At 28.6% G+C, this 12,454-nt stretch overlaps 2 protein-coding genes across 2 annotated transcripts; both read right to left on the bottom strand.

Moving 5' to 3' along the window:
* Positions 1–916: 916 nt before the first annotated feature.
* Positions 917–4,657, bottom strand: LOC112697980 (uncharacterized). The gene is made up of 3 exons (XM_025751404.3): positions 3,334–4,657; positions 2,392–2,911; positions 917–2,238 (listed from the first exon to the last, which is right to left on the bottom strand). The coding sequence occupies exons 1-3, from the start codon at positions 3,906–3,908 to the stop codon at positions 1,195–1,197; spliced, it is 2,139 nt and encodes a 712-aa protein (XP_025607189.1). The 5' UTR covers positions 3,909–4,657; the 3' UTR covers positions 917–1,194.
* Positions 4,658–4,766: 109 nt separating this feature from the next.
* Positions 4,767–7,069, bottom strand: LOC112697978 (U-box domain-containing protein 6-like). The gene is made up of 3 exons (XM_025751402.2): positions 6,762–7,069; positions 5,970–6,077; positions 4,767–5,497 (listed from the first exon to the last, which is right to left on the bottom strand). The coding sequence occupies exons 1-3, from the start codon at positions 6,837–6,839 to the stop codon at positions 5,066–5,068; spliced, it is 618 nt and encodes a 205-aa protein (XP_025607187.1). The 5' UTR covers positions 6,840–7,069; the 3' UTR covers positions 4,767–5,065.
* Positions 7,070–12,454: the final 5,385 nt, after the last annotated feature.

Below are 12,454 nucleotides of genomic sequence, written 5' to 3'. Positions count from 1 at the left end.
TTAATAAAAAAATATATTAATATTTATATTAAAATAAAATTTATAAATATAATTATTTTATTTTTAAATTTATTGTTAATACGTAGGAATACATATGGTTAAGATTAACAAAAAAAATCTGAGTTTGATTAATAAAAAATTTTGTTTAGGTTAATAAGCCAAATTAATTTTAAATAAAAAATATTTTTAAAAAAATTCATTTTTACATGAAAAAAATAGTTTTTGCATATAAAAATTTATTTTTATTTAAAAAATTATTTTTTTTTATCAAAAACTGATTTTTCTTTAAATTATATAAAATCAATTACAATTTATAAATTATTTTTTAGTATTTTAAAAGATCAATTTTACTTTTGATAATATTTATTTTTCAAAAATTTTAAGATTAATTATTTTTGTTATTATTTTTATTACAAATTAAATAATATAATACAAAGTTAAAATGGTATTAAAGTAAAAACTATAAAAAAAAGAATTATCTACCCCAATAAAAGTTTCTACAGAAAGGAGAGAATATCTGAAAAAGAAAAAGATAGAGAAAGAGCAGGAAGAAGAAAGTACCTCTATGAGAACAACGTAATATGAAAAATAAGAAGGGTAACAGTGGAATAATAAAAAATATCCAAGAAAAAATGGAAAACAAAATTTATAAAAAACTCTGTATCCAGACAGTATCCATGTCTCTGCGTCCAAACACTTTTTAAACAAGTATTATAAACGCTACCTTAGATACAAGATACACACACCATTCGAATTTCGCAAACCTCATAGGACAGGTAAACAAATATGAAGATACTAAGCTTTTTTGTATTGAAACATAATAACTTCATTTTCAAGCATTTTTTATTTTTTAAATGACTTCTTATGTCGTTTTATTACAAGTTAATTTTAATTCCGTATGTATACATAATCAATAGGCTATAGAAAATTGAATTATATTGTACAAAAGTGAAAGGCCAAGTTCAAAAGAATAAGAAAAATGAGTGAAGTAAATCACTAATCTGAACATCTTGCAGACATGTTACAAGGGGAGAATTCAAAAACATAATACAAAAATGAGAAGCTGACGAAGCAAAAACTCAATGCTTTATTGCTATGGTCAATCCAAAAGACCATGGCTTCCTTTATAAGACAGGCTGCATTTGTTGGTCAGAAAAAAATGGCTCTTCTCATAACTCCAAAACCAGTCCTAAACTATCTAAACTTTGGGAATTTGCGGCTAGGTTTCAAAAGGGCCATCCGAAGGGATTCCGATAGAGCGAAACCCTGCGCCTCCATGATGCCACACATTCTTCGTGCATCCTGCTCAAACCCGCCAGCAAGAAGGCTCTGGATTATTCTCTCGAAATCAGCATGTTCCAATTCATCCTTCCTAGCTTCGACAGCACCAAGAGCTTGAAGGGCCTTTTTCTCATTTCCTGCCCTCGCATACATATCACAGAGACTCACTTGAACCTTAAACGGAGGAGCCTCGCCTTGCTGAGCAATTTTGCCTAAAAGATGTTCGGCCTCATCAACGAGCAGCAACCTACTCATCCAATCTACCAGAACAGAGTAAGTTGCAACCCCAGGCACAAACCCATCCTTCTCGAGCTTCAAAAGAAGTTCTAATGCTTTGTCCAATAAGTTTTTCTTCTCATAAGCCACAATCATGCTAGCAGTGCACCTATCATCAGGCTTATGCCCCAAGTTTTTCATGTAATCAAAGTTCCTTCTAGCCGCATCTGGGTTACCTGCATTTGCATGTGCCTCAACAAGTAATGTGCATGTCTCCTTAGTCTGCTGGAATCCTGCAAACTGCATCATTGTAGAAATCCGTTCAGCTCCAGTAACTTCACCGCGTTTAGAAAATGCTCGCAGCAGTGCCATGTATATTTCCTTAGTTGGTTTAACATCTTTTGTATCCATCTCTCTAAGAAGATATTCACCCTTTGCAGGATCGTTGGAATTTACATAGGCCATGATCAGTGCGGTGTAGACTTTTACGTTTGGCTGGAAGCCTTGGGCCTTCAAGATTTCAAATGCTTGTTTTGCGCGCTCAAGATTTCCCGCCTTGCAGTACATGTGGAGCAATTCGGTTGCTGCTGAGGCATCTGGTACCATACCTTTTTCGTTCATCTTCTTTACCATCCTCTCAACATCTTCAAACCGATTCTCTTTAGCATAGGCATCAATAAGCCTACAGTAGTCAGATATAGTTGTTTGGAAAGAATCTTCAGTCAATACAATTTCCGCCACCTGGAAATACACGATTTGAAAAAAAATTAATCCAACATCAAAATAAGTACCACCTCATCCCATCATAACTTAAATAATTCACTTCAGAAAATAAATGTACTATAATGATGGTTTCGTAAAATAAGATAACTATATTAAACCACTGACACACACCTTGTAGTACAAGGGTGGATTCTGCTGTTTCAATCCGTCAAGCAGGCTCTTCCAATCAACCCTACTGGGTTGCAAGAGCTCCACCCACTCGGCTAACAGCCTCAACAACTCATCACTGCCCTCCTCCTCCTTTAACTTCAGAATATTCTCGGTAACAATCTTGGATTTCCCAGTTATTGGCTTTGCCTCCTTTGGCCACATGACCTCTCCTGCCTCATGGATCCTATCAGCCACACGTGCCCACTTTGGATCAGATAAATCGAGCCCATAAATCTTGTACCTTATCTTCCCCTTCCTCTTGGGAAGTCCAACAACCTTACCCCCTTCCTCAGCAACACCAACACCAGCATCCCCATGTTCTGTACCCCCTTGTTCCTCCTCTTCATGTTCTTCAGCTTCGGCTTCTTTCCTCATGCACTCCAAACCCTCGTAGAATTCATGCTCCTCCATCTTCTCACGTGCCCACTTGAACCTCAGCTCCCTAAGCAAGTCCCCTCGTATTCCAACCTCGCCAGCAAACCTTATTGTATAGAACACAGTTTGAGGGCAAAATGATGAGTTTAATAATCATTGAAATTTATCGCAAAAGCATACAGAAAGAGTTATGATCAATCATTTCATATCTGCAGTTTATATATAAATGTAGATAGATACAAAGTCTTAAATAACATTCTCAAAGTAACTAATACTTAAAGATCCCCTGAAACTAATCACACCTACTCAATTTCATAAAATTAATCTTTCTTCTGACAGATTATACGAATTGCATCCAAAAACAATGAATTTTAGACGCAACAATTTCTCCAATATTTTGAGAGAGGCCATAGTTATTATGATCCTTATAACTAACCATAACTGCCTCAGTAACAGGAAAAATAACTAACAAACTAATAACTGAATTCAAATCTGAATCCGAATAAATAACCAACTTAACCAACTAACCTGCACATCTGCTTCACCTCATCACACTGCAAGAAACCTTTCATCTTCTCCTTCTTCCTCTCCTTATTCATTCCTTCGATCACATTGTTGCTCACTTCCCACACGGTCCTCCACAAATCCTCGCTGAAATCGCCGTTGTCACCGGGACGAAACGTCGCCGTCGCCGCCCCAAGGACGCCATCGAACCCTCCCTTCTCGAGCTCCGAAACGACGCGCTCGACGATCACGAGGAGCATGGTGTCGACAGTTCCCTTGTCGGAATCAGGATACGATTCCCGAACCTTCTTCCGCATCATCCACACGAATCGGGACAGGAACTCGTTCATGGTTCCATCGGCGTCTTCTTCGTCGGCAATGGAGCCTGAAGGGACGAGAGAGTTTCTGAGCTGGGAACCGAGTTGGGCGCCGAGTTGGGCGGTGACTCGGGAGGAGTGAAAGTTCCTGGAGGTGGCGGTGGCGGTGGAGGGAGGAAAGGGTAGTGGATGGAATATTGAAGAGCGAAAAGGGGCATTTTGGGAAAATTGTAAGAATGGAGTGAGTTTTTTGTGTCTGGAGAATAGAGTTCTCCAACTCATTTCTGTGCGAATGAATTGCAGACTTTGCTTTCTGATGTGAGTTTTGGAATGTAGGGTTTTAGATTCGGGGAAGAAGAAGGACAAGAATGGAAATGCACCAAAACCAAAAACAAAATATAAAATAAAATAATTTTGTGTTTGGGCCCAATGCTTTTTCTGTTCTCTCTATGGTGGGCCTACGCCCAATAGAATACTAACGCCAAAAAGGCCTTTGAAAGAAAAAGTATCAGTTAATTCTTCAAGAATGAAACTTTTTCTTAATGACCCAAAAAAAAAACGTTTTCATAAATGGTAACTAGTTCATACAGTTGATCCAGTTTTTGAAAAAACATTTATATAATTATTTAGAAGATATATTTAAAAAACTTAAGGTAAATTTCGATATCTAAACATTTTTCTAATTTTTATTATTTTTCATTTCCATAAAAAAAATTGCCGAAAAAATCCTTAAAAAAATTACGTCAAAATTTGATTTCTATTTTTTTAGAACATGCTTCTTTATATTTGGTGCATTTTGTTTCAATAAAGATCAACTTCAAAGGTTAAAATGTTATTTCTTTTGTTGAAAATGTATTTTGTTGTAAATTAAATTTTTGGAAAGCCAAAATAGTCTTTTATTCTATTTTCTCTCACTCTAATTTCTTTGTGGTGATTTCTTTTTAACTAAAGATAGTTAAGGGAGAAGGACACAAATGAAATACACTACTTCAAACTCAAATTTAACCACTAAATTATAAACTATGCATACTGGTTTTTGTTGAATATTTTGTAAGATGAAAGACCGAAGATAACATTAAAACTTTTTAGAAGTTATAAATTCTAATCTCCAATAGACTATAGATAACAATACAAGAAGCATGATGTTAATAAAAATCCTCCTAGATGTGAAAATGGGTCAAACCTTAAGTTGTTATACATTTAGTTTGTTACATCATATGGCTATTAAATGATTAACACACATTGTCAATAACTTAGTAGCCTAGAGAAATATAATTAGAAAAAAATTTAAAATAATCTTAATCTAATCAAATAAAAATTAATAGTATTTTGTTAACAAGTGTCCTAAAGACACTTTCATAAAATTTTTAACCTTGAGGGTACTTTTTATTCCTAACTAATGTTAGATAAGTTTTGAACAAAAGTTGACCTATATAACCTCAAGTACTAAGTACTTCAAAGTCTCTAACTACATTGTCAATTGATTCCATAACTTGATGACTATGTTCTTTATCCACAACTAAGTCATGATCCAAAGAGTTGCTTCCAATTTGATGAATGAATTTGCCATATCTCATCAATAAATACAAAAGGTATTGTAGAAGTTGCTTCTCCTTTTGGTTTGTGTCATTATTAATAACTTGATCAAGTTGCTTCCTAAGTGATGCTTTCTCTACTATGAGAGAGAATGTAGAGTTTATTTTCAACCTTGAAGTTGCAATTTGAATGGCTTCAAGTTCTGCATTCTCCATAGAAGAAGCTGAATCATTTAAGTCCTTCTCATACAATGCTAGAATTGCTTTCCTAGCTTCAACTTCTTCAATTCCTAGGGAAAATTCTGTATCCTTAAGATCATGGAGTATTTCAGATATCTGTAGGCGAAATCGTTGTGTTAGTTAATAAGTTAAACAAATACCTAACTCATAATAACAACACGTTGTTAACTATAAAGTAGTTTTGCATATGTACTTAATTATGTATCATTACGTCAACAAAAATAACAACTTTTTATATTTAAATGTGATTGAATAACTTTATAAAATCTAAATTCTAAGCGAAAAGTTCTTTCTTCAAAAGGAAAGGAACTTCCTTAAGCTACAAGTAACTTAAAGTACATTAAAACATTTATAATTTGATCATCCTATTTATATAACATCTTGTCCTCACCCAGTCACTTTAGAATATTCTTGTAATTAATCTTTTCATATCTCTAACACTCTAAAAATTTAGAACATAAAAATACAAACAATATGTGGAATACATACTCAGATGTTTGAAAACTTATGCCAAGGATGGATATGTATGAAAGAGATCACAGAACAATTCTGTGTGTTACATACTAACCTCAGCAGCCAAGGACAATGGAACAGCACTTTGAATTTGAGTCAAGTATAACTCAAATGCATTTCGAATTTTTTCACATCTTGAAAGTATCCTATGTGATGTCATAGCCTAAATTAAGCAGTGAAATATGTAGTTAGTTATTGCAAAAACATATTTATTACTAGAGTATATGATGAGGATACAATTATTATAATTGGGTTAATTGCATTTTACCCCCTAAAATTTATTCTATTTGTATTCTGGTTCCCGAATTTTAAACATTTGCAAATTGATCTCTTGAATTTTCTTAAATGTGTTAGTAATTGATGAAAAAATTGTCAATATAGTCAATCTCATATTTGCAAATCGATGACACATTTTTATGAATTCTAAACCAAAAATCTTAAATTGAAATTAACCCAACAAAAAAAACCCAAAGTGATATATATTATTTAATGTATATTTTATGTTTTAATATATGTTTTATACAAATAACTAATTTACTAATTATTTTTTTGTGTATAAATAACATGAATAAGTCAAAATATCTTAGGTTTGAAAATGAGAAAGAAATTAAACTATGGCTCTTTTAGCTATTCATTCTTAAATTTGGAATTATATTTTCCTACAAAAAATTTCTATGAATTTTCAGATATCCATAGAAAATGGTTGGTCCTAAATTTGACAAGTATGACAAATCCTATATACCCATCTCTGAAAACCCAAAGTTTCTTGGTCGTTAGTGAGATTCATGAAAGTTCAATAATTCATAACCAAAGATAGAGATTTGAATAATGAATTGAAGGTATGTACCTTAAGATCTTTACAAGGATTTGGATTCTCCAAAACTTTAGCACCTTTATTATGAACTAACTCATCAACAGCAATCATCACCACGGTTTAGTTAAAGAGTTAGAGCAAGAAGAAGGAGAAAGTGGTTGAATGAAGTACTTTTTCTTAGCAACCAAAGAATTTAAGAAGAGAAGATGATGTGTGCTAAGACAATGTCCTTGCTCTCTTCAATGGGGTTGCTTCTTTAATAAAATGTCTGTTATGAACCGTATGCTATTTAATTTGTTATTTAGTTGTGTCACCCTACCAAAATAATAATTGAGGCATTTGGCTTTAGCTAGGTCGAGGGCCTATATATATAAGCCTATAAATAAAAATAAAATAATAGGAGTTTTTTAATTATTAAACTGAATTTGATTATTCTTCAGTGGAATCCAGATTTGCATTAATATTTTATAAAGACTCGAATAATTATTTGGACGTAATGTCTAAAACTTTTGAATAACTATCAGAAAAATATTAGAGTTATCAAAATTTATTATTTTTTATTATTATTTAATTATTAGTTTATTTTTTAGTTTAATAATCTAATAATATATTTTATTATATATTTTTAAAATTGATAACTAATTGATCATTAAAATTAATAAATTTTGATGATTTTTTAGTATTTTTCTAACTATTATTCAAAATAAATTATATTGTACTTATTTTTTTTAAATGGTGATATGGAATTGAACTTAATTATCACTTGTTGTAAACAACTTAACTTTTTGCAGGTGAGGTTTGCACAAATGGAGAATTTATAGTTCTTTAATTTTATCAAATTTTATTAAGATATTAAAATTTCAACTAAGATTGGAATGAGGTCTAAGAATCTCATAGTATGACTGAGTTCGGTGTGTGAATAGTATAATGACAAAAAAAAAAAAAAACAACGTAACTTTTTAAAGTTTTTTATTTTAAATTGTTTTATCTATGTGATATATATTAACCCTTTATTACTATTAATTCTAAAATTTAATTTTGATATATCAACGTAAAAAAATTTATACAGTCATTCAATAAAATTTATGTATTTAAATAATTTTTTAAGTAATAAATTTAAAAATTAGTTATTTTTACTAATATAACAATATATAATTTATTGTTTGTATAAAATTAAATTAGTAATCTTAATTAATTTCTTTTTTGACTAGATAATCATAATGACTTACATATATATTGTTGAAAATTATGAATGGTATATTTTATGTAAAAATAAAAAAGAATTCTAATCTACATGCATCATTAAATTTTAAAACAAGTTCCAACATAAATTAGAGTCAAATTAACACACCAAAGTTAATTATTTGATTTTTAAACTCCGAATCGCAAAAAGAATATTAGAAATCATCTAAATAATATGTTTAATTTTGATAAAATCAGCATAATTTTTTAACAACATTATTCAACCATTATTTGTGTCTTATAGTTTTATGAATTAAATAAATGATGGATTATGCATGTATAATTAAGAAGGTTTTAATAATAATAAATAATAAAAACATTGAGAAGTTTCTTATTTGTTCACTTTTTTTGACAAACAACCACCAACAGACCAACTATTATAAAGTCAACTTCTCCCTTTCTCGAGAATTAATTGGAAAATAAAATAAAAAATTAAAGAAGACTTTGGCACCCTTATGGCGAATAGAATAAATGAAGGAAAATTACGTTGTATGTTTGGTGTGTTAGAACTTTCTATTCTGCAATTCATAACGACAAATTTTATCTCCTGGCCGGTCTTTGTTGACTCAATGAGAAAACATGACCCTCAATATATATGATAATAGATTATATAAATATGATTGGTGAATTAAATGTGATTATCCACATTTTTTATATTGAACCACTAACCAACAAGAGAAAACGTACAAAATGAAATTAAAATTTTGATGCTAAGGTCTTGTGTATATAATATATATTGACTACCTTAGCTTGTTAACATAATATGTCACATTAATTATTTGTCATATAGTTTTGATTATAATGTCTCAACATTTTGATGTCATTTTAACTCAATTCATTGGGTGATATTCTAAGCCAGAAGTTGGTTTTTGTTTCTTCCTCCAGTGTAGTTTTCTGATGGTACAATTTCACGCGATGTTTTCGTCAATTTCCATATCAATTCAAATATTAAAGAGAGATATTTATTTTTCGTCTGAAAAATAATATACGAATTTAATTTGAGAAAATCAAGGATTCATCACAGTCAAGGTTTAAGACTAATTTAAAAATAAAATAAAATGTTCATACACTTCGAATTAAGGTTTAGTTGTTTTTATATACACGGAAAATTAAATAAATAGTAGTTTATTTTTTTTAAATATCATCTTAAATTTATTTGAACAATAATTAAAATGCAATATTGTTATATTAATTTACAAGTCTATTATCTTGTCTCTCTTCTAATTATAAGGTTTGGATTATTTGTGCTAGAAACGCGTTTTAAGAATTGTCATTGTCAATCAATTACTACTATAAATATGTAATAGGAATAATAATATTTGAAATGTTGACCAAGTAATTCTGTACGTAATTGAATGTTGTTGCATATTCGAAAGGGAACTCTACTCTTGCTAGCCTTAGATATATAGCTTGTGGAAAATACAGAAAATAGTAATAAATAATAAAAACATAGCCCCGTCAGATTGTGGAAAATATTGTGACCACCACAACAACAACAATAATATCAGTCTAAAGCAATAATATCAACAATAATAATAATAATAATTAAAAAAAACAACTCAACTAAGTATCTTTTAAAATTGGTACAATATTCAGCCTTTTTTTACAATAATTCAAAAAAATAAAACAAACACATCTAAAAAATATAAATAAATTTAGTATCTTTAAAAATTAAATTCATATTTAAAATTCAAATTAAATCAAACTAAAATTTAAAATTTAAATCTTAAATTTTCGTTTCAAAATTAATACATTTAATATAAAAATATATTATAATTTAAGTACACAACTAAAATTCAAATGAATCAAAATTTAAAATTCAACTTTAAAAATATATTATAACGATTATGGATGTGTTTTAAAAATATATCATGGATGTGTTTTAAAAATATATTATAACAATTATGGATATGTTTTAAAAATATTTTGTATATAATATCATACTATTAGATGTGTTATAATTGAAAAATAAAAACACAATTATTATGATTATACCAGCTACATCTTCTCTCGTAAACTCTAGATTTTTTATTTGCTTCTTTACTCAAACTAATTAAGTACAAAATAGTTTATGTGCGTTTTTATTTAAAAACTAGAAATTTACAATTTGGAAAACGTGTATATTTAAAAACTAGATTTTTACGATTTTATATGTGTTTTTAAAATATTTTGTATATAATATCATACTATTAGATGTGTTATAATTGAAAAATAAAAACATAGTTATTATGACTATATCAGCTATATTTTCTCTCGTAAACTCTAGATTTTTTATTTGTTTCTTTACTCAAACTAATTAAATAAAAATACTTTATTCGTAACAATTCTATTAATAAAATCAAATAAAATCAAACTTGTTCTAATTAAATAAGAATGAATTTTTTTTGTTTATTTTTAAATATAATTAAAAATGATGAATATGATATTTCATAACATTAATTAAGCGCAGATATAAAAAGTGATTATACCTTTCACCAATAAAGATTAAAGGGTGTTTTAGCTACCTTCACCGATGAAAATGAGAGAGGCTTCGGCTGGGAGGCTCCTGTTTTTGAAATTCACTAATGCAACTAATAACAAATCATGTTTGATTGTGAGAGTGCTTTACAATGTGAAAGTTACGATAAAAAAGAAACAACAAATCAGGTTTGTTATGGGAGGTTGGATAAAAAAAGGCAAAGTCGTAATAGTTAATTATGAAGTTGGAGAGAAGTTAGATTGATTTATATTTTTATTATTTAAATTAAAAATATTTATAGATATGTACCCTAAAAATAGAGATATATTTTAATAAAAAAATAATTAAATATTAATAAAGACTGATTAAAAATTGATTAGTGTTGTACATGTAGTATTTTCCTAAAAAAAATAATATTGTCGAAAAGTGGCTCGTGAATTCCTCATCCAATAAAAATAAGGCTAGAAGATAGTCAACTAACTACTGTGGATAGATTTGAAAAAATATTATATATATATTAAAAATAATTATAAGAAATAATTGTTATACATAGTTTCTCACTTTCTCCCAATGGATTAAGTGATTAACTGATTAAGTGCCCCATCATTGATATGCACCTAATAAGAAAGGTCATACATAATCAAAATGTAATCAATTTAGCTTATTAGAATTGTTAGTTCATTCGTCTGTTTTAGTATGTAGCGAAAATTCGAATTTTAATTTATTATGTATATGTAATAATTTATTAGTCAATTATAGACATTTGAATAAAATTTAAAAATTTATAATAAATTAATTTTTGATTTATCAAATTAAAAAATATTATAAAAAAAATACATAACCAAAATGTACATAATAGTTTTAAAATAGCACATTAAAAAAAGCATTTACATTTTCTTTTACCTTAATAACATACAATCTTAAAGGTTTTAAAAGATTGTCATAATGGACTTTAGGAGTTGAATCAAAATATTCCCAAAAAAAAAACACCCACAAATACTATTGCAGCAATAATGAACGGCGAAATGATAGAAGAAAAAGGACAAACAATTACGATAAGGGAATAATAGATTTAAATTAACTAGGGTCAATAATCAAGACGAAAAATGAAAAGGAATAAAAGACTAAGGTTAATTGATACTAGGCAGTGGCGGAATTTGAAACGAAATTTTGGAGGGCTAGATAAAAGATTATTGTCAAGATACTTTTGATATGAATCTCATTTAAGATAAGCTCGTTTAACCTCATCTCTCTGATTTGGGTAATATTGCCAAATTTAAAGCCATTTTTCAGGGTATCGTTCTAAAGAATTAAGGTCAAACTCATCAGATGTAACTCTTTAAACTTTTGAAGGTTGTATCTTACTTTCTTCGTAATTCATTAAAGTAGAAGAACTATCTACAAGTGTTGATATTGTGTGTTTTCCTTATTGAATATTAGCATTCTTCTTAAAAAATGCATCAACAACTCTTTGATTTTTTATGACTATTTTATATAAAAATTTGAATATATATCCAGTAAAATATGTAAAAAAGAAATTAGAAGGACAAATATTAAAATTTATAATATTTATTAAATTTTTTTATCAATTTATACACATACAATAATATCAATACTTATTGAATATTCTAATATTTTTTATCATATAAAAAATTAAATTAAATAAACGGTAAAATATAAAATAATATTAAATTACATAAATAAAAATACCTAACTTTTTTATATTTGAACTCAAAGGTAAAGGGAGTGTTGTTTATTGAATAGAGAGCTGCGAAATACGAATACACTCAATTCAGTCTAATTCCAATATTGTTTTGAATGTTTAAAACTAAAAATTATTGTGTAATAAAAATAAAAAATGAAGATTAAACTTTTGTATTTTAAGTCATAATAAAATATTTGAGCTGAACTATTTTTTATTTTTTAAAAAATATTACTAATTTTTTTAATAAAAGTTTGGGGACCCATGACCACCCGTTGTCTGAACTAAGCTCCGCCACTATTATAGGCTCTCTCTCTTTAAATT

Source organism: Arachis hypogaea, chromosome 16 (genome assembly GCF_003086295.3).
Source record: "Arachis hypogaea cultivar Tifrunner chromosome 16, arahy.Tifrunner.gnm2.J5K5, whole genome shotgun sequence".
In the NCBI taxonomy this organism is placed as follows: Eukaryota; Viridiplantae; Streptophyta; class Magnoliopsida; order Fabales; family Fabaceae; genus Arachis; species Arachis hypogaea.
The sequence above is the reverse complement of the archived record's forward strand: the minus strand, read 5'-3'. Positions and strand labels throughout refer to the sequence as shown.

Bases quoted from the DNA above. Each gene is read 5' to 3' on its own strand.
- LOC112697980 (XM_025751404.3), bottom strand. From the start codon at position 3,908: ATGAGTTGGAGAACTCTATTCTCCAGACACAAAAAACTCACTCCATTC. The intron at 2,912-3,333 runs GTTAGTTGGTTA...CTATACAATAAG, and splicing joins GAGGTGAAGCAGATGTGCAG to GTTTGCTGGCGAGGTTGGAA. The intron at 2,239-2,391 runs GTGTGTGTCAGT...GTGTATTTCCAG, and splicing joins ATCCACCCTTGTACTACAAG to GTGGCGGAAATTGTATTGAC.
- LOC112697978 (XM_025751402.2), bottom strand. From the start codon at position 6,839: ATGATTGCTGTTGATGAGTTAGTTCATAATAAAGGTGCTAAAGTTTTG. The intron at 6,078-6,761 runs GTACATACCTTC...TGCTTAATTTAG, and splicing joins ATCCTTGTAAAGATCTTAAG to GCTATGACATCACATAGGAT. The intron at 5,498-5,969 runs GTTAGTATGTAA...TTTCGCCTACAG, and splicing joins CATTGTCCTTGGCTGCTGAG to ATATCTGAAATACTCCATGA.